The 23,477-nt window shown below is 34.6% G+C and overlaps 1 protein-coding gene across 1 annotated transcript in view; it reads right to left on the reverse strand.

The window, feature by feature from the left end:
* PTAR1 (protein prenyltransferase alpha subunit repeat containing 1) overlaps positions 1–20,315 on the reverse strand; it is a 51,739-nt gene extending 31,424 nt beyond the window's left edge. Inside the window, exons 1-2 of the mRNA XM_051961997.1 lie at positions 19,483–20,315; positions 7,614–7,783 (exon numbers count right to left, since the gene is read on the reverse strand). Coding sequence (XP_051817957.1) covers positions 7,614–7,783; positions 19,483–19,568 — 256 coding nt within the window. The 5' untranslated portion in view covers positions 19,569–20,315. The remainder of the gene's footprint in view (positions 1–7,613; positions 7,784–19,482) is intronic.
* Between the last annotated feature and the right edge of the window lie 3,162 nt (positions 20,316–23,477).

The raw sequence follows: 23,477 nt of genomic DNA on the forward strand, positions 1-23,477 counted from the left end.
TAGGGAACATGAAGTACCATCATGAAAGGAAAAAAAAAAGAATGAAAACAAGAAAAAAAATCAAAGGAAATAGAAAACATATCTGAAAAGCCTTCTCAATCTAGAATTATGAAATTTTAGGCAGGAATCTGAATGGCTTAGGGTCACAAATATTATTTTCATTCCTGCTGCTGATTAAGGATACCAAACTCAGAATAAAAGATATAGGAAAAAAAAAAGCAGTTAGCAAATAAAATGGAGAATGGAAAGAACTTTCTGGACCACAGTTTATTAACATTATAACCCTTGAATAGAGTCTATCTAATGAAAACAGAAGAGTGTATTTCTCTAGAGGCTGACTGATTTGATTAACAAGGATTTTAATTTTTAAAAAGAGGAAATGGAAGGTGAAAACTATATATATGAAGATATACTAAATCAGAAACCACAGAGGTCAGAACAAGAAATGGAAGAATTTAAATGGAAGAAAAGTATCTGCTGTCTCAGTAGTCCACTAGACACAAGAATAAGATGGAAGAAACAATTCTTAAAGGTTCAGATTCCATATATCAATACATTACAGCATTATGAACTTTGTTTTTTACTACAAAGTTTCTTAATTTACTCACAAGTTTCAATTCATCTGTGATTTCACTATCTTCTTATTTTTATTCTTTTTTCTAATTTGGTATTGATTTTGATCTTTGTAGAATTTCTCTATCTTCTCAGCTTCTGTAACAAATGTTGGTGGATAAACTGCAATTATCTTCATTATAGACGTTTTAAATGGGGAGCTGGGTGGCACAGTGAATAGAATATAGCCTGGAGTCAGGAAGACTCATCATCAGACCTCAAACACTTACCATAAATCACTTATCCCTGTTTGTCTCAGCTTACTCATCTGTAAAATAAACTGGAGAAGCTCCACTATTTTGCCAAGAAAACCACAAATGGAGTCATAAAGAGTCAGAAATAATGGAAAGGAATTTTTTGTAAACAAAATAAATACTAGAAGTAAAGGAACAAAAAATGTTCAAATAAAATAGTATCTGTATTTGCTTTTTCAGAAAGGATAAAACCAAACTCTACTAACGCCTATCTTTTTCTCCAAGGAGAATGTGTAAACCATAATGCATTTAACTTTTGTCTTCTAGTTTCATTTATGGTGAGAATATTAGAATCCAAAAGATTCAAATCTTCTACTAGTATTTTGTTTAGAACTTCATGTTTAATGATAGCAACTCTAAGCTAATGTTTCCAGTCTGGAATCTGGATCTTTTATTCTTTTCCTACTATTGTCACTGAAGAGGAAGGGGTGGAAGGTTGCAAAAAACAGTCATTTTGTACTGTTATTATGAAGTGAACTGCCACAGCTAAAAAAAAAAAAAAAAAAAAAAAGCAATCACTAAGTGGTCAGCCTACTGATGATGAGCAGAACTATACTTAGTTTTACAGGTCCTTTACAGGTTTCAGTATAGTAGAGTCTATCAAAGATATTATTTTACTAGCATAGCTTTTGAGAGGCCAAGATTACCTCCACCACATAATGAGGCATTGAAGTCTGATTATTTAAAAACACTTAGAAATAGAATGAAAGATCATTAATGGACAGCATGGGTGCGTTAAGAACAAATTACAAATACTAGCCTGATTTTCTTTCTTTTTTTTTGGACAGTTATTTGTGGTGATTTTCTTCTTTTAAAATAATATGATTTTCTCTGGGGAAGAAGAGCAGGTTTCTCGGGGAGGTTTTCTGGAGGCAGCCTTAGTTGCAGTTGAAAGTAATAATCACCTCAAAACGCAGCCAGGTGATAAAAGTTCAGATCTTTTATTGCCTCCAATAATAACCCAGTTAGCTTAGAGGCCTATCTCTCTGCTTGGTTCTAAGAGCTCTTGCAGCTTTGTCCTTTGCTTCTGCCTCTGCTTTCTTCAGCCTCCAGAGTAAGCACCAAGTTGAATCTGTCTTGCCTCTGAGAGAGGGCTTCTGGCTCTCAATCTCCCAGAGTAATCCTTTCCAACCCTAGTCAATGTTCCAAAGTAAAACTCCTCACTCAGAGAGAGCTTCTGGATGAACTCACTTGATGCTCCCCTCTCAATCTAAAATCAACTGAAGTCTCTTCTGCTACCAGCCAGCCAATTGGAAAATGGAATGAATCTCTCTCTAATTGGGCCTCTGCTTTCTTCTTATATACCAGAGAGCGGGATTATGGGTTTTCTCCCAGAGTGCTCTCTGGCCCTAAGAGCTTCAAGGGAGGTGTGAATTCACAAAGTTACAAAGTTTACTTTGTGAATCTCCCGTACTTGTGAATTCCAATGAGTAAAGGTGTAAACACAAGCATTGTATCAATTAGTTCTACTTAGTACCTTGTTTCAGGCTCTGGCCCAAAACATCAACTCTAATGAGTTAGCAGTTTGTAAAGATTCCAACAGTTATTATACTCGTGTATCAAGGAAATGTCATAGATACAATATATCTGACTTTCAGCAAAGCATATGACAGTCTCTCATGACAATCATATTGACAAAATGAAGAGATGCTGACTAGACAGTAGTTAAGCAGGTAGAAAATGGCCTCAATACTTTTCAAGTAGACTATTGTGATGGCCTCCTTCATGGCTCCCAAGTCAACCCACCTTCCACATTATTACTAAAGTGATTTTGACAATAGTGATTCAAGGTATTTTCTATCCCAAGTCTATTAGAATTACATCTGCATCCAGAGAGAAAACTATGAAGACTGAATATGGATCAAAGCATAAGCTTTTCACCTTTTTTTGTTTTATTGTTTTTCTTTCTTGTTTTTTTTCCCTTTTGGTATGATTTTTCTTGCAAAACATGACAAAGATGGAAATATATTTAAAAGGCCTCATTTATTTAACATATCAGATTGCTTGCTGTCTTAGAGAGGGGGGAAGTAAAAGAGAGAGAAAAAAATTGGAACACAAAATCTTACAAAAATGAATGTTGAAAACTATTTTTACTGTATTGGAAAAATAAAGTAAGGGGAAAAAAATAAAGTGAAGATCAGACCATGTAATTCCCCTACCCAATAAATTCCAAGTCTTTTTTGTCTCTAGGATAAAATGTAAACTCTGGAGTTTTAAAACCCTTTATAAGTTGGCCCCAACTTAACTTTCCAGATTTCATTATACACACACACACACACACACACACACACACATTATTCTCCTTCCCAAACTTTACAGTTCATGACAATTAGCCTTCTCTGTTCCTGATACATAGAATCCATCTCTCATCTTGATGCCATTCTCCTACCCTAGGAAGCACTCCAATCTCACCTCAACCTCAAAGAATTCCTTCCTTTTTTCATGAACAACAGCTCAAGATCTCTTTTTATACATAACTTTTTCAGATTGTACTCAACTAATAATGCTCTCTCCCCTTAATCACTCTGGATTTATTCTGTATTATCTTATATGAGAATTCCAGGCAAATCTGATTTGAGGTCAAGAGATGGAATGTCTTGTGCAAGAAACAGTAAGGTAGCCAGTGTCATACACTGATCATACACGATTCTATAATAATATGTACAAAAAAATTCTTGTATCCAAAATAGCATTTTTGACACTATAAAAATAACAAGTGAACCTGACTAGTAACCTAATACTAATTACAAAAATATTTTTGATATGAATGGCTTTTTATATCTTAAGAATCCTCTCTTTCAATAATGATAAGGGTTCCCAGATGATTGTTGAATTTTGCCTTATAAACAAAGGAAAACAGAGAAACTGGAATTTGGTGAATAATTATCTAATTTCCAGGTTACTCTGATCCCTTTTCTTCCTTTTAGATCAAGACACCTAATTTAAAAATCAACGTTAATATTTTAAAATCATGAACAAAGGAGAATTTTGAGGAGTATAGTGGGTTAAAAAAAAAAAAGAAAGCTATAGCAATTGGATGATAGGAAATTTATGTAGTAGCTGTTCAAATTTTTTGTTTCTGCTACTTTTTTATCTTATTGGCATGAAAGACTGTAAATGAAAACAATAACACTACTTACTGAAGACATTTTAGAGATTAATCAAACTTTATGGTTAAAAGCATAATGCCCTTAATACAAGACCAATTCAACATGGGATTATGAGAAATAAAGAGGCATAAAAGAGAAGGAAAAGAGTTAAGTTACTACCCAATGGGAAAGAAATGATAACTAATAAACAGCAGAAATTAACAATTTTTATAAATACTAGTTTGATAAACAGCTGTATTTAGAGACTATGGATATACCAAAAAAAAAAAAAAAGGAGGAAATCAATATTCTTTCTTTGAAAAGTGAACAGCAGGCATGTTGAACTGAACAATAACAAGGGCTTGAGGTTAGAGATCATACTGGGTCTGACAGCTGTTTCTGGAAGAGAATTTTTTCAAAGGTGATTTTTTGCTCCCTAGTTGTCATATTCTTGTAACATATTTAGATTAAGATAGGAAAAAAATTGAGAATCTTCCCAGGAACAATGAAATTGAACACTGAAATGCTTAATTAATTTGCATTAATCTAATGAAAGAACTCTCTTAATTTCTAAAGCATTCCTATATCCTCAATAATAAACAACATTTTATGGCTAACATATAGGTTACCTTTATACAAAATTTTAAGGAGAAAAAGATTTTCCAACAAATACTGTGATAAAAAAGTTGTTGAATTTCAAATATAGAAACATAGTTCAAGTTATCATTCTCATTTCAAAGAAGTTAGATGACGTGCCCTGCCCACGATCATAGGGCTAATAAGTAGTATTTGGGATTCAAACCTAAATTTCTCTACCCTAAATCTAGCATGCTTCTCATTATGCCATAGCATCAGACCTTTAACAAACAAGGTTTTGTTATTTAGCTTGCCATGATGTTTCTTACAAATATCATACTTTTAATTTCTCTCTTTTGTACCTGGTTCTGCAGGATCTTGGATTTAGAATAGAATTCTTCACATAGTGGGCACAAAATATTGTGGGTTAATTTACTATAATGTAGTAGGCTCAATTATTACTTGCCAATTCTACTCTGCCAAGAGATGGGTCATCGGTCTCAACTTGCTTTAGTTGGGTTTTATAGGTTTCCCTTTACAATAAGCATCAAAATTTTGTGAATTAGAATAGAGTTGTATCTCCTTTGGCAAGAGCTAAGAAAGAAAACTTAATGTGATTTTAAAACAATAGATATTTTCTAAAATAAGTCCTTCACAAAGTAATTTAATATGCCTATTTTCAGACTTTAGGAATGTTGAGATTAACACCTATAATCATGGGTCTAAAATTAAAAAAAATATGACAGGTATAAATGGCAACTGAAGATGTTGATAAAACTATGTTAGCATCACAAAATCTCAAGAGTTGAGAGAAACTTCAGAGACCTATAATCTGTTGAGTTATTCCTTCTGACAACAACCCAAACAAATTATTATCTATCCTCAGAGATGCCACCAAATTATTATCTATCTTGGATTGTTGCAGATATTCTTTAACTATATAACCTATAGTTTGTTTTTCCTTAATGATTATAAAAAGTTATGTTAATAGTACAAACATAATTTTTGAATAATTATTGATTTTTCTACTTCTGCTTCATTGACTAGTCTAAAGCCTTTAATTGTGTGGACCACAACAAAATGTGGCAAGTTCTTAAAAGAAATTCAAGTACCAGATCACCTTATTTGTCTCCTAAGGAATCTATATGCAATAGCCAACAAGCAACAATCAGAACAGAACATGGAAGAACAGATTAGATTTAGATTGGAGAAGGAGTACATATATTGCCACCTTATTTATTTAACTTACATGCACAATACATCATGCAAAATGACAGGCTGGAAGAATCAAATGCCAGAATTAAGGCTATTCAGAAGAAAATATAAATAATCTCAGATACACAGACACCACCACTCTAATGGCAGAAAGTAAATTAAGTAGCTCCTTGATAAGGGCAAAAAAGTGTGTAAGAGCTAGCTTGAATTTAAAACAACAACAACAACAAATACTAAGATCATGGCAACTGATCCCATTACTTTCTGAGAAACAGAAGGAAAAGAAATGGAAAAACTCACATTTTATATTCTTGGGCTCAAATACTATTGCAGACAGTGACTACAGTTATGGAATTAAAGGATACTTGCTCCTTGGAAGAAAAAGACATGGCATATTTGGCCAACATACTAAAAAGTAGAGACAGTATTTTGCCAACAAAGGTTTGCATAGTCAAAGTTATGGTTTTTCCAGTAGTAATGTATGGCTGTAAGAGTTGGATTATAAAGAAAGTTGAGCACTGCAGAACCATCAATTTTGAATTGTGGTACTAGAGAAAACTTTTGTGCTAAAGACGACTAAGAATAAAGAAAAGGAATATATATATATATATATATATACACACACACACACACACACACATTTATACATGTGTGTCCTATATATATTTATACACACACGTGTGTGTGTGTATTTACATATACACATATGTAATATATATAAAGGACTTTGAAAACTTCAATATGCTGTAGAAATGCTATTATTATTATAAATATGCCAGTTATGATGATGACAAATCCCTCAAATAAAAGAAGTGTTTTTCAGATGTTACAGTGTTTATTACCAAGAACACTTAAGAAAACTTGCATAGGGAAAAAAGAAGCTATTTCAAGTAAAATCATCCAAAGTAGACTATTTCCAAATGCTCCATAGTTAGAAATAAAAAAATAACAAATACACACACACACACACACAGAGTTAATGTAAATGAGAGGAATCTAAGGACAGCACAATGTTTCTCTTGCCCTAAGAAAATGGTTCTTAATTCACTGGGGATTATAATTTATAATAAAATCTGAGTTCAAATTTAACCTCTTTAATAAACCTTGTTCTGTAAAATGGTGCTGATAAATACCACCTACCTCATAGGATTTGAAGTTCAACTGATTGTCAGGTACCTTGCTATGGCAAACCTTAAACCACTACTTGCTGGGTTGTTTTTTTTTTTTTTTTTTTTTTAAACAATGAATAGGTATAGCTAATTACCACATGCTTAGTACTGAGAAATATAAAATTAGTTTTTGAAAAGTTTCATGAAAGATGAGAGAAATGACCCAAATCTTGAAAAAGGTGTAGAATTTGTGCATAGAGTGGAAAGGAAGTAGGGTGTTTTAGACTAAGGAAACGACAAAAAAATATGAGCTCTTTAACGGCAGGAACACTTGCTTGTTTTTGTATTCCCTTGCATACAATAAGCATTTCATGAATGCTTATTAAAATTAACTAAGGGAAAAAAAGCAAAGAGCAGAGAGCAACTGGCATGACAAGAATGGAAAATTAATGTGAGGAAATAATGGATCTTAGCTGAAATTTGCATCTTCCTCACCATTGTACTAAAGAAATAATAAGTGTTTTATATTTCTAAAATCTCAATTCTTTTTGGCACTTAAACAGGTGAAGGACATTAACCTACAGATCATAAACTAGATCATAAATGGTCATAAACTAGTAGTGGCACCTTCATGAATTTGGGTCATTCCTGAAATCCTTTCTTATATTACTTATTATGTACTTATTATGGCTTGTTAATCATTTGTATAATGCTCATTCATTACATATTATCAAAAAAAAGATGCTGTTCAGACTTACCATCTTTGTTTAGTCGCTGCTTTCTTTGCCTGTAGAGCAGAAGTTTGTTGTGGACATATGGCAAAAGAAACTTGACACACCAACTCTCCACACCAAGTTTATTCTCAACCAAGACTATTGGACTCCGGTTGTACCGAGCTTCAGGACAGGGAATTAGTCCTATTTCATCTCTTAACACGAAAAATACATAAGAGAGTTAATGATAAGCTATAATTTTATAAGTGATTATGTAGAAATACTTTCCTCACCCAAAAATAGCTTATTAATAATATAAATATTAATTATATATTTGATGTAACAGCAACATATTAATAATTTTTAACTTTATCTTACAAATATAGAGAACAGAAAAGATTGTATATAAGACTGATTCTTATTATGTACCTAAATAATGAGGAATACTAAGTTCTTACTGTTTTTCCCTTATTTCTCCCTTAGTGTATTCTTTATTTCCTTTTCTTTTCATTTCCCTTTAAAACCATTAAATGGAACAAAGCCTGGATGCTGTATTTGTTTCTGAAATCTCACTATGATACCCAAATATAGTAAGATTCCAAATGGATACTTCTTCTCTTCTCCCCCATTAGGAGATAGCATATTATTATTATTATTTAGTCCTGTCTGATTACTCAAATGTGTTTTACTTTCCTAGACTTCTCATCTTTTCTGTTTGTACTTCAAAATCTACCAAATTCTAGTCTTTACATCAAGAATGCTTGAAAGTCTTCAATCCTACTAAAGATCTTTCCCCTTCTTCCCCATTTTTTTTTTTTTTTACTGTGCCATAAGAAATGATGAGCAGAAAGCTCTAAGAAAAATCTGGAAAGACTTCCATAAGCTTTCAGGCAAAGTGAAATGTACTAAGGACAAAGTAACAGCAATATTGTAAGATAATCAGCTATGAATGACTTTGCTATTCTCCGCAGAACAATGATATAACTCTGAAGGATGTATGAAAAATGGTATCCATACCCAGAGAAAGAGCTGATTATGTCTGAATACAGATCAAAGCATACTTATTTTTAGTTCTTATTTTTTTAATTTTGGCCAGACAATTGGGATTAAGTGACTTTCCTAGAGTCACACAGCTAGTAAATGTTAAGTGTCTGAGGCTGGATTTGAACTAAGGTCTTTCTGATTCCTGGACCCTCTATTCTATTCACTGTGTCTTCCAGCTGAATCAGTATATTTATTTTTACTTTATTTGGGGGGGAGGAGGAATGGAGGGGAAGTTTGAGAAGAGCAGGAGTCTATGTTTTCTTTCACAACATGACTTCTATGGAAATGTTCTGCATAACTTCACTTGTGCCCTCTCAATGAGGGGGATGGAGAGAATCAAACTCAAAAGTTTTAAAAACAAATGTTAAAAATTGTTTTACATGAAACTGGGAAAAATAAAATACTAAATAATGGGGGGGGAGGATTATGCTAGTTTTGCTGGGAAAGTTATTCTTGATCCTAAGTCTTATTCTTTTGTAATATCTTTCTCTCTTTTAAAATATTCTTTGTTGGCTCCTTTATGTATTTTTTTCTTTGACTTGAAAACTCTGGATTTTAGCCATGCATTCCTGAATATTTTCAGTTGGGGGTTTCTTTCTTCTTTTTGCTGTGGCAATTGGGGATAAGTGACTTGCCCAGGATCACACAGCTAAGAAGTGTTAAGTGTCTGAGATCACATTTGCACTCAGGTCCTTCTGAATTCAGGGCTGGTGCTCTATCCACTGCACCACCTAGTTGCCCCATGGGAATTTCTTTCAAAGAAACTGGTAGATTTTTTTTTTCTATTTCTTATAGTAATTCTGGGAAGTTTTTATTTCATGAAATATGGCAAGCAGATTTTTGTTGGTTCTGTTTTATGGGAATCTGATAATTCTCAAATTATCTCTACCTAACATGTTTTTCAGTTCATTTTTGTTCTTAATAATAAATAATTTCACATTATTTTTTCAATCGTTTGACTTCTCTGATATCTGTAGTTCTCTTATGGAAGTACTAAATTCTATGTGCTCTACAATATTTTTTCCTAGGAGTCTACTTCTTCAATTGGGATCTCTACTTTTTGTTCTAAGCTATTCCCTTCCAATTTTTTTTCCTCAGGAGTTCTAATTTCATTTTTTAAAAAATCTCTTGCTTTGTTTCTTCCAACAGCTTCTGGAGTTCTTGTGGCTGTCCTTCTTTTCTGTGAAGTTCTATTTTTACATGTTAAATTGCTTTCCACTTTAAGATTTACCTTATGAGCTTCTCTTACTGCACAGCATTTGCATTTTCTTATTTATTATTTCTAGTCTCACTTGCTGAATTGGGATTTTGTGCTAGAGTCAAGTTTTAACCTTAAGCTCTCACCCTGACCTCATATTCTTGAATGGGAAGGAAAGGTCCTATTTGACCTACTAGACACTACTGACACTGGTGTTCTGAATTGGTATTGCATTCACACTGCCCTATACTGCAATCTTAGCTGCTTGTTTTGTCTTCTGGTTAGTCTAAGGCAGGAATTGGCTTCAACCATCTCGATCTCTTTTCCCTTACACAATTCCTGGCTGAGATTTGCTCTGTATCCTACTGCAGTCCTGATTTGCACCACATAGGCAGCTGCAAGCTCCCATCAACCCTCTGCCACCAAACTGGTCAAGATGAAAGAGGCTACTGATTTTTTTTTTTTTGGGGGGGGTCATCTTGATCACTATTTGACTTTTATCCTATATAGTAAAATTAACAACCATAAAAATATTTTGCCTAATCTAGAGACAAATAAACATTTTATAACAAATAAAAATTTAATCTTACTGCATGCAGTAATGAGTGAAGATGTTGCTTATTGACTTTAAGAATAAAGAAATTTCTTTACTTTTACCACCATCCACAATCTAGTAATCTTTTCCTTCTCAAATATATTCTAATAAAGAACACTATAAAGAATTTTAATTTTTTTTTAAAGGGGGAGAAGGAAAAAGAAACTTGAAAAAATATAACCATAAACAAAGATATTATAGGCCTCAACCCAATCTTTCTTTTAAACTATCTATTCCTGACTATTTTTTAAAAATTTAATTTACCTACATAAAATTTTGTCTTATTATTATTCCCTGGTTAAATAAATGAAATACCGTAGTAATAATTACACAGTTAAAACTTAGAACAGGATTGTCTGCACAAATGTTCAAATACAATGGCTTTATTTGGCTTTTTACCTTTTTGTACATTCTTATAATCCCTGCTGCCAATAGATCTGAGGTTTCCAGATCTTTCAAGCCTAGATATTCTGTGCTGCAGTGAACTAAGACAATTGGTGTACACACTAAGTTGGGCATTAATATAGGGGATAGGGGTGAGGGAAGAGGACTCGGTTTTCTAAAGAGGGATAAACAAATTATTGTTCAGTTTTTTTTTGTTCAATCATTTTTAGTCATGTCCAATTCTTTGTGACCCCATTTAGAGCTTTATTGGCAAAAATACTGGAGTGATTTGCCATTTCTTTCTCTAGCTCAACTGACTTGCCCTGGATCACACAGAACTATAATGTCTGAAGCCAGATTTGAACTTGAAAAAAGTCTTCCTAATTCCAGGCCCAGCATTCTATCCACTGTGGCACCTGGCTGTCCAAATTTAAATAGAGCAGATCAAAACTCCCATGCCCACCAGACTAAGACTGGGATGTTGACACAGTCTTAAAGAAATAAAAATAGACTTTAAAAACCAGTTTCAAGCTAAAATATTTCTACTTTCCAGTACAATGAATAAATACACAAAGTATCTTTTAGCAGATTGAGTCATAGGATGTTACTTGAGGCATACAGAACTTAACTGACTTGTCTAGAGTCAAAAAACTAACAAGAAATTCTAAGTTCAGCACTCTCCACGATGACATTCTATGTCTTCTAGCTTAATTATTATCTACAGTAATGCGTACATTTTTTATGCAGAATTTCAGTGTTTTTAAAACATTTTGCTTAAATTCCAAATCCAAAATATATTAGCTGTGTGACACTGGATCACTCTGGGATCTAGCTTCCTCAATTGTAAAAGGAAATAACGATATGTAGAATACTAACACAGGGTTTTTATAAGGTTCAAATGAAAACTGCTTTGCAAACCATTATTATGTGATCTGACCCTCCCAGAAATCCTCAAAGGATTCTTGTGTTCTTATGTTCATGAGATCACAGATTTAGAGCTATTTAGACTTTAAAAGGCCATCATCTTATCATATATGTGGAGGAAGAAAATGAAGTTCAGAAACATCAAGTGATATGTCCAGAACCACAGAGCTATTTGCTGACAGGGCTGGATCTACACACTGGCCTATAAGACAATGATCTTTTCTCTACAGTTAATAATATTGTGTTGTTTAAAAGGATATTCCATAAATTACATTTATTCTAAATTTTTGGCAATTTTAATCATGTGATTTTGGAAATGCAAAGGACCTAAGAGATTGACTAATCCAATTCTTTCGTTTTTCTATATGAGAAAACAGCAAAGGGAAGTAATTTGTTATGATCAAGAAATAACAAAGCCTACTTTTGAATTAAAGTCTTCTGACTCCAATTCACAGTACTCACTCTCTTAGCTAACACTGAAATGACATGAGTAAGGATTTTCTTTTTCCTAGATATAATCCTTTAACAGGAACAGAGATATATATCCTTTTTGTTACCCATAAAGAAAACTGAAAAAATTTCTCCTCCCATCAGGGGACACTCTTGACTTATGTTTTTTATATTATAGCTCTTTTAAGAAATGTGCTACTACATGAATTCCTTGAGTATTAAGAAATGTAATTCACAAAGGCATTCTTGGAGATACCACATACCTAAAATGTAATGCCCTAAAGAAGAGAAACAGGACATAGAATTATTACTGCATTCAGGTCATGGTGTAAACCTACTCTAATAATTTTTCCTAATTAGGGATTTCCCTAATTCTTACCCAGTATGATAAAATTATGTTTAAAAAAATAATTCCTGTGTATTGGTGACTTAAATCAAAAACATTAAGAATAGATGGACTATCTGAAATCTGTAAAACATGTTTTCCTTTGTATGCCACTGTATTTTCTCACATATAACATAAATTTAAATCTCTTATTCTATCTTATTGCACTTTGCCAGTAATTGTAATAAATTAAAGAAATAATTTTTAAGGTTACTTTCCCAGTCCATATTCTTATTATAATTTGCTCAGACTAATTGGTTTCTGAGTTTCTAATACCATCCATTATATTCATTATCCATACTGCCTACAAACAACCTTTTATATGACTCTCCCTCTTAATTTTCAGTAGTTTCTCATTAACTAAAGGACAAAAAAAATTCAAACTACTCAGTCTAACTCTATGAATTGGCCTCAAATTTAGCTTTAGTCATATTTTGCACTATTTCCTCATAAAAATTGTAAGTGAATGAAAGCTAGTCTATTCACTGTCCCATAGATTTCTCAATCAACAAGTATTTATTAAAAAATTACTATGTGCCAGACATTATACTAAGCATGGGAGGGAATACAGACAAAAATCTAATAGTCCCTGCACTCACAAAGCTTACATTCTAACGAGGAAGACTTCATGTAAATAACTAGATATATATAAACTAACAAGTGATAATATATATGAGACTTAATGGCAAAGGGGAAGACCCTAGCAAGTAGAGAGAACAGAAAAGGTTCTGCAAAAGGTGATATTGAACTAAGTTCCAAAAGAAGCCAGGAAAACTCAGAAGTAGAGGATATGAGAGAAGATTCCAGTCATGGTAGACAGTCAGTAGAAAGGCACAGAGATAGAGTATGGATTGTTATGAGCAAGAACAACAAATAGGCTTATGGTTAGACTGTAGAATATATGGAGGGTAGTGATGTATAAAAAACTAGAAAGGTAGGCTTGTGTAAAATTCTGAAGCGTTTTCATTGCCAAATACAAGAATTTATATTGGATCCTAAGGACAATAGTAAACTATTAGAATTTAATTAGTAAGAGAATGACATGGTCAGATTTGTGTTTTAGGAATATCAATTTGATAGCTGTCTGGATGACGAGGAAAAGAGGGAGGAGACAGACTCGAGGGCATGGAAATCATTGCAATAGTCTAGACAAGAGCTGATAAAAACCTGAATGACATGGTAGCTATGTGAATAGAGAAAGTGACAGAGATATGGTAGAGTTATAATCAACAAGACTGAAGAATTTAACAGTGAAGAAGAGAGAAAAGTAGAGGCAGTGAACCTAGTCAGTAAGTTAGCATTTATTAAGTATTTACTAAGGGTCAGGTATAATTTGAACCTAAGGGTCTACTAAGAAGGACAAAACAGAAAATAGTATTGAAGGATCTTCAAGGGACAAAACAAAAAGAAATCAAAAGGAATTCCTCTAAATTTCCTTTCACAATTAGAAAACAACTGCTGAACAAATTGGGATATATGATAATTTCAGAGAATCCTGAATGATATGAACTGATGTAGAGTAGAGTGAGCTGAACCAGGAGAACAAGAACACAAGGCCATGATATAAAGAACTCTGAAAGATTTCATAACTTTAATCAATTCAATGATTAACCATATCTCCAGAAAACCTATGAAGCACTTTATCCCCTAAAAGAGATGATGGACACAAGGTGTAGAAAGAGACAAGCATTTGGGGGCATGGCCACTATATGAATGGCTTTTTCATAATTATGTTTCTTAAATTTTTTCCCTCTGCTTTTCTCTTGGTTTTCATTTGGGGCATGGGGAAGTTAGCAATAGTGATGGGGAGGGAGGGAGAGAGAAAGAAAAAGTGATCACTATTCATCATTGAAACATTTTTAAAATGCATGAAACATTTTAAAAAGTTCCAAAAGGAAATAGACTAGATAATTTTGGAAGAAACGTTAAATATATGTGTGTATGCATATATACACATCTATAAGCAAACAGCATGAAATGGAAAGTTGTTTTCTCCTGTTTTTGTGTTCTGCTGCATTTATAGAAATGCTCTTTTTGGTGTTTAAGGTTAGGATAAAAAAATAAAAAAGACTAGAGAAAGGTAGGAAGGAGCCAAGTTGTGAGGTACTCTGAATATCAAACTGTCAAGAAGATTTTAAATTTAACTATAATTTATTAAGAATGGGGTGACCTAGTCATAGCTACACTTTATGAAATTTAAATGATTGTTTAAATGACAACCCAAAGGCTATTCTAGTAGTACAGACATGATGTAATGAAGGCCTACAACAAATAAGAACTAAAGTGATCTTCCAGTCTCACCAATGCCAACCCCTCCCCCCTTCAAAAAACTGCCTACTTCTTTCATAATCAAAATATAAGATCCTTTGTTTGGCTTTTAAATCTCTGACCCACTCCTACCTCTCCAATCTTCTTATACTTCCCTATGATGCAGTGACACTGGCCTCCTTGCTCATCCTCACAGAAGACATTCCATCTCCTGCTACAGGAAATGGCTATCCCGCACATGTGGAATTCATTCCCCCATCTCTTCCTTCTGGCTTTCCTGACCTTCTAAAAGTGCCAGCTAAAATATCTTCTCTTTCAAGAAGTTCTTAGGGTCTTTTTTATGCTAGTGCCTTTTCTTTGTCATTAATTCCAGTATTACCTGTATATGCCTTGCTTATACATAGCTATTAATGTTTCCTTTCCCTTGTGAGTTCTTTGAGGGCACAAACTATTTTGGCCTTGCATAGTATACCCAATGCTTAACAAAGTAGTACAGAGTGCTTAATAAATAAAATATTTGCTAATTTCATTGTTTTGGTCATTTTTTGAAGAGGATCTGGCGACTTTACTTAAGTAAAGAAAGACTTTAATATAAGATATGTTGTGGTAGAAATAAGAAGACTTGGTAAATAGATTGTGCAGTTAAGAGCAAGTAAGAAATCAATGAAATATGGTTGACTGAGAGGATAGTGGTACCTCAATAGTGAGAGAAGTTCAACAATAGGAAAGTTTTTTTGGTGAGAAAGTTATATTTTGGGTATGTTGAGATAAAATAATTTTTGATCTGGTAGATTTTTAGCAATTATCCATATCCATCTTTAGGGATTTGGAGATTTTGACCAAAAAAAAAAAAAAAAAAGATAAAGAGATTTGCCCAAGGTCATAAATAATAAATTTATATGGCATCCTAAAGGTTACATTACCTCATTTGATTCAAAAAATAATCATATTTATTATATTATCTATATAAGGTACTATTGGACCTACTTTATAGGAGAAAAAACTGAGTTCAAATTATCTCTTCCACATGGTGGGGGAGGAATTAGGAACAGGGAAAATCTATGTAAATTTTTTTGGCCTTCCCTTAGTACCAGAGAAGTCTGAATTATCATGATAGTAAGAGATAAAATATTGACATTATACAATACTATACAGATGTTATTGCATTTCTGAATTTCTAAACTTTTTTCTGTCATCTGCAACTTCCACAGAACTAACCCAATTACCAATTTTTGGTTTTTTTCGTTTGGCAAGGGTCACACAGAAGAGTCACCTCATGTCCTACTGACTCCAGGAGCAGTGCTCTAGTAGCTTACCACTCAGCTGACTCTCCTTCCATTTAATTTCTTCTATCAACTTGCAATATGTTGAAACTGCAATAGGAAAAGCAGCAATGTAGATGGGATAATTTTACACAATTTGTCAAAGGACATGCTATAAGTTGTTATAATAATTTAGGTCTTCTTGCCTTCACATTCTGTATCCTCCATCCATTATACTAAGAGCACTGGAGACAGTCTAGACAGAAATAAGATCTTTTAACTCCTAGTCCAATGCACTTTCCTAAGAGATGCCTTATACACTCCCACTTATGTGCCTTCTATACCCTGAGATCAAGCTCAACTAATTGCTTCCACAAAGCTTGCCTTAACTCATCTTTAACTGTTTCAGAGTACTTTTTATCTATGCTATTTGTCTAACATCTTATATGACATCTGTTGTTAGTGTGCTTTTTTTAATCTCACTACATAGATTTTAGAGGGAGCTAGGTGGCTCAATAGATAGAATGCTGGGCTTGGAAATGTCAGGATGATCTGAGTTCAAATCCTGTTGCAGACATTTCCTGGTTGTGTGATCCTGGCCAAGTCACTTAACTTGTTTATTTAATTCACTAAAGAAGGAAATGACAAAACATTATGGTATCTTTGCCAAGAAAACCACAATGGACAACACTGGTGCTGTATGTTCCATGGGGACATTAAGAATCAGATGTGACTGAATAACAAATTATAAATTTCCTGAGGGGAAGGCTCATAATTTATATTTTTTGTATACTTCATTCTGGCCAAGCAAGCTGCCCTGAACATAAATGACTCAATGAAGTTGATTTATTTTATTTATTTATTTTTATTATATAGCTTTTTATTGACAAAACATATGCATGGGTAATTTTTCAACATTGACCCTTGCAAAAACTTCTGTTCCAACTTTTCCCCTCCTTCCCTCCACCCCCACCCCAAGTCCCATACATGTTAAATACAATGTATGTATACATATTTATACAGTTAGAAGTTGATTTTTTTTTAAAGATAAATCCCTTGATATAAGAATAATTGTGATCCAATTTTGTTCAGAGCTGTCTCCTGTTTATTTAATAGTAACTGACAATGTGGTTCAGCAGGTTAAGTTTTGAACTGACTTTCAAATAAAAGGAATGGGTTTCTCTGCAATAACCTACCTTCTTCATGGCTAAGTCTACTATCATGACTAAACATGGACAATTTAACAATTTGTTTATAAACATAAGAATGTTTATAAACATAAACAGCACAATTAATGAAGGAGTAGAATTTCATTAATAAAAACCAGCTATCTTTCTAAGTGTAGGAAAATTACAAAAGCAAAAGACAAAGGATGAAAAATTTCTTGTGGTAAATATCAAAGACATAGCTTTCAAGGAAAGCATTCACCTTTTATTTGTAAATCTAAAAGAATTTATTTGAAAGAACAGAACCTAAGAGTTCTATCTGAATTATTAAAAAGCCCAAATGTACAGAAAAAGTTTAGTGCTATTAATAGTATAAATGACAATTTAATACTCATTATTACAAAACATTAGTTAAAAGAATCAAATCACAATAGACCTAAATTATATAATTACTTAAGAATGAAACAATTTAGTATTTATTTTAAAAGAGTCTATTTTTCTTTATGCTGCTTCTAAATTACCACTAAGTTTGAGCAAGAAGATTTTAAATTAAAGACGTTTTACATTAATAACTTTCCTAAGGGATGTTTTAACAAATTCAGACTTGCTCTACCAAGTGATGTCATCTCAGTCCATCTCAAACTCTGCAACCTGAAAAGGTAGTTGGATGATTGATTTGCTTTTACCTTGTCATTTCTTCAAAGAAACTGTCATTTAATATACTAAAAAAAATGTGCCCTTCTCTTATACAGTTATTTCTGAGAATTTACATGTCTAATGAAGCTCCCAATTTTAGGATTCAGTAATTGCAATGGTTACTCTTAGACACTGGTCTGACTAATTTTGAAGAATCAAAAGACAGTTGGAATAATGGGGAAAGAAAAAAAGGAAACACTTTGTCTGGATCTCTCCTTTGTCCCTGCTCTTTAGCTTTTATTAAATTTACTTGTATAAATATCCTAACCCCTAAGATAACAGGTTCAGTAGGTACTTGAGATTATCAGTACCCATATGCAGCCATTCCCCTTGAAAACTTTTCTTTATGGAGCGACCAAACCATTCTTATATGTTTTACAATTCTCTTTTGACCAGAGTAAAGTAAAAATCCAGAACTTTCATTAAATAGTAGGGACAGCACAGCATATGAACAGAACAAGCCTCCCAGCCAGGAGCATGTATTCAAGGATAATTAAATGGTTGAGACACCCAGTAGACCTGACAACTTCTTAGTGCCCAGAACAACTCTCAGGGCTTCAGGGCAGATGCAGATCTGTGATTGGGAAAGGGAATTCCTCTAGTCTAAAACAGCCAGATGTAGTAGAAAAAACAAATGGGCTTGAAATCAGAAAATCTGAGTCTGAGGGGCCCAGTAGTTGTTGGCTATGGGCTAATTGGTCACTTCAACTCTCTAAGCCTCAGTTTTTTGTCTGTAAAATGAAATTTAAGAAGGCAGTGATATATGCTGGATGGAGCAACGGCTCCGATTTGGTGGATCAGAATTCAAATAGCATCTCTAAGGTTTACTACACCTACATGTCCTTGAGCAAGTCCCTTCACTTCTGATTTTAGTTTCCCCACTTGTCAAAGGGAGTTGGACTGGATGACCTCAGAAGTCCCTTGGCAGTTCTAGATCCACCTTCCAAGCCTGACCTCACAGTCTGGAAGGAAAGCCCTAAGATAAAGTGACCAAAAAAAGTAATTTGTTTGGGTTTGAGGGTGGGAAGGAGAGGGAGAAAGGGTGAAATGGTGGAGAACAACAAAGAAAGAAAACCCTTTCACATTAAAAAAAAGAAAAAACTCCCTTTGCAAAAGCAAAATTAAAAGGTCGAATTAACCTCCTGGACCTTAACATAGGAGGAAATGGGGAAAAGGAAGGAGGGAAGAAAAAAAAAAAAAAAAAAGGAAGAGAAGGAAAAATTAAAGAAGAAGAGTTATTAGAAAAGGAAGAGAAAGAAGGGGGAGAAGAAAAAGGGAAGAGAAGGAAGATGAGAAGATAGGAGTACGAAAGAGGGAAGGAGGAGGGAAGAGAAGGAAGAAGCGAGAGGATGGAGTCACCCGTACTCGGGGTAGGTAACTGTGGCCGGTGCAGAGAGGACCAAGCCTTCTCTCCGGGTGATGAGAGAGAAGAGGGACGGACCTTCATCCCTCAGTTCGTCCACTCCCTCCCCAGAGTTGGGGCTCGAACCCAAATTCGAGACTGTTCCCGGCCCCTCCGGCCCCCGTCGGCTCTGGACTCACATGTGTGGATTCCTCTTGAAGGCGTTGTTGATGTCCTTCACCACCCGCTGCACCAGCACCGCCACCTCCTCTGTTGACTCTGCCATTTTTTTTTTTTTTTAATTAAAAAATATTGGTGGGGAGGGGAGAGTAGTGGTACAGCAGCAGCGGCCGAAAGTAAGTCGGAAGGCTGACTCCGTTAGAGCTAGATATTCCCTGAAGGAAGAAAGGTTACGTGTCCGTGTCCGTGCCCGTGTCCGTGTCCGTGTCCGTGTCCGTGTCCGTGTGTGTATAGTGTATGCGTATGTCTACGTGTGTATGCGCGCACGCCAGCGACTTTCTCCGCCGAGGCGCTGAGGAAGAGTAGAAGCTCTTCCGGGTCAGCATTGGGATGGAAGGTATTGGAGCATTGAAATTGTGAGGTTCAGTCTTTCTCTCTCCCTCTCCGCCCCTTTCACGTGCGGTTCTGCGCACTAGGCCAACCCGACGCCGGGGAGTCCCCGGGCAAGACTCCGGTTAAAGGGATAGGAGACGAGGAACACTTCCTGTGCTTGCGCTCCCCTTAGGGGCGAGGATGAGAACGAGGTTAATCCTACCCTTGCTCTGCAAGCCTCTTGGTGCCCAGTTCCATGCCTCTCGCTTCCTTCTTTGCCTTTTTTCCTTCTTCCCTTCTTCCTTCCAACCTCGCGTTTTTCCTTTTTCCTTCCTGGTCTCTATATTTACATCTTCCTGACTTCCTGTTCCCAGTCGAGCCTAGTTGTGAGTGTGCCAGTATTTTCTTTTGTTTGGTTTGCCAAATACTTTTACCGACGTCATCTCCTCCTCCCAACCCCCCCCCCTTTTTTTTTTAAACTAAAGCCCTGTAATTTTGCAGACTCAGCGCTAAGGATCTTTTAGATTCCTAGGTTCTCCTATGGCTTACGATGTGTAGAATGTAAACTCTTCGAAGGCAAGGATTTTTTTTTTTTTTTTTTTAACTTCTAGTGCCAGATACAATCGAATAAATAAAACCCAACCACTGTCGGAAAGACCTGAATTCAAATCCAGTCTCAGACCTATTATTACCCTGGTCAAATCACTTTACATCTGTCTGACTCAGTTTTCTGTAAAATGGAGGTAATAATAGCATCTATTTCTCCTTCTTAGATTTAGGATAAAATTTTGTGCAAACCTTATAATGTTGTATAAAACAGCTGTTACATTAGGGGTTTAAGAATTTTTTTTTTTAATTGACTGCTTGAGGCCTTGTTTGATTTAATCTTCTGGGGAATTTGAGATTCAGGAAATCTAGATACTTTTTGCCCTCTCTTGTAGCTTCTTGGTACATATGAAGTGTTGTCTTTACTCCTAGAATACTATCCTTTGTGCAAAGATAAGGGGAGGGGAGGAGTTTAAAAGCAATTGCAAGGACATTTGAAGAGTTAGTCCATAAGATAGGGAAAATAATTTCCTCCTTTTCCTCACTCACAGAACCAGGGTTCTGGTTGAGGTTTGGTTTTGGTTTTTTTGCCTGCGGTTGGTGACCTCATTTTGTGTCTTCACTGTACCTTTTGGCTATCTTTTTTGAGAGGCTGACATTGATAACTGCTTTCATATTACTGAGATGAATGTTTAGAATCAGATGATGCCCAATTAAGGAGACATTGATTTCCCAGCCCTTAGCACAGAATAGGTGCTTAATAAATACTTATTAATATTGGTCGATTCCCCTGATTTATAGAAATCCAACTCTAGAAAAAACTTTCTGCACAATAGAAATATCCCTAAAATACTAATATAAAGTGAATTTTTGTGAGCAGATTCATATTCCAAATGCATAATGCAAATCATATATCATAGGTTGTTTTCTCACTTCTAGGTTAAGTGGAAGGAAGCCAATATATCTGTAATATGATATAGACAAATAATCATTTAAATTGTATAATTCTAACGTTCTAAATTGAGATCAATCAAGTCTAAAAAACATCTAAGTGCCTGCTATGTTCCAGGACATTGCGCTAAATGCTGGGGGGAAAGAGCTACCAAAAAAAAAAAAAATAAGAAAGAAAGAAAAGATAAGAAAAAACAGCCCATTTCCTTAAAAAGATTACTGGTAATTTGACAACTAAGAAGAATAGTATATGTGATAATTGAAATAGGGGTTGAAGCTTTTTTATTGTCTTTTTTCTTATTGTAAAAACTAAGGAAATTAGAAAAAGTTTTCCAAAGGTGGTAGCACATGAACTACAGTAGGGATTCTAGGAAGCAGTTGAAGAAAGGGTATCCCCCAGAGTTGGAGGGGGATAGCCTAAGCAAATGTATAAAATTGAGTTACAAATTAAGATAATAATAAAGAAGAATAGCCGGGTCCAGATGTAGGATGCCTTAAAAAAAAAAAAAAGTAATGTGTAGATTTTCATATCACAGTATTTTCATCCTGCTATCAGATGAAGTATGTATTGTCAATAAGGTTCTTTCTTGAGAGATAGTTTGGTACAATAAAAATAATGCTTAATGTAGTCATAGATCTTGGCTTCCAGATCCAATCCTGCCATTTAATACCTGTGTGGTTTGAAGCAAATAACTTACTCTCTTTGGGTCTCAGTTTCCTTATTTGTAATAAGAGAGGATGGTAGTGATGGATGATATTCAAGGTCTTGTCCAACCCTAAATCTATGGAGTAAGTGAGCATTTTTAAATGCCTTTTTTTCTGCTGTGTACTGGGGAAACAAAGAAAGACAAAAAACAAAAACAACAATAATAAAGAAACCTCCTCCAATCCTTTCTTTCAAAATGCTCATAGTGTACTGAGGAAGACAACATAGAATAAACTCTTTATAAATAAGATATAGTCAGATAAATTGGTGATAATCTCAGAGAGAGAGTACTAAGATTAAGAAAAACTGTGAAAGGTTTCTCAAGAAAGATGAGACTTTAACCAAGATTTGAAGGAAGCCAAGAGCTAGAAATGAGAAAGGAGAGAGTTTTAAATTAATCAATGCACAATCAGGAGACAGTGTCTTGTGTGAGGAACATCTAGGAGACCAATGATGCCGAGTATGTGGGGCAAGTAAGGTGTAAGAAGACTGGGAAAGAGGAAGCCAGGTTATATAAATAGGTAATTTTGTTTGATCCTGGAGGTAGAGAGTCACTGGATTTTTTGAATAAGAGGGTGATATAATCAAAGACCTATACTTTCTTTCTTTCTTTTTTTATAGCTTTTTATTTACAAGTTATATGCATGGGTAATTTTATAGCATTGACAATTGACAAACCCTCCGTCCCCCCACTCCCTCCCCTAGATGGCAGGATGACCAATACATGTTAAAGATATTAAAGTATAAATTAAATACAAAATAAGTATACATGTCCAAACCGTTATTTTGCTGTACCAAAAGAATCGGACTTTGAAATATTATACAATTAGCCTGTGAAGGAAATCAAAAATGCAGGTGGGCAAAAATATAGGGATTGGGAATTCAATGTAATGGTTCTTAGTCATCTCCCAGAGTTCTTTGGCTGGGTGTAGCTGGTTCAGTTCATTACTGCTCCATTGGAACTGATTTGGTTCATCTCATTGCTGAAGATGGCCAGGTCCATAAGAATTGATCATCATATAGTATTGTTGTTGAAGAATATAATGATCTCCTGGTCCTGCTCATTTCACTCAACACCAGTTCCTGTAAGTCTCTCCAAGCCTTTCTGAAATCCTGCTGGTCATTTCTTACCGAACAATAATATTCCATAATATGCATATACCACAATTTATTCAGCCATTCTCCAATTGAGGGGCATCCATTCAGTTTCCAGTTTCTGGCCACTACAAAGAGGGCTGCCACAAACATTCATGCACATACAGGTCCCTTTCCCTTCTTTAAGATTTCTTTGGGATATAAGCCCTGTAGTAACACTGCTGGATCAAAGGGTATACAGAGTTTGATAACTTTTTGAGCATAGTTCCAAATTGCTCTCCAGAATGACTGGATGCATTCACAATTCCACCAAAAATGTATTAGTGTCTCTGTTTTCCAACATCC

Source organism: Antechinus flavipes, chromosome 1 (genome assembly GCF_016432865.1).
Source record: "Antechinus flavipes isolate AdamAnt ecotype Samford, QLD, Australia chromosome 1, AdamAnt_v2, whole genome shotgun sequence".
NCBI classification, from domain to species: Eukaryota; Metazoa; Chordata; class Mammalia; order Dasyuromorphia; family Dasyuridae; genus Antechinus; species Antechinus flavipes.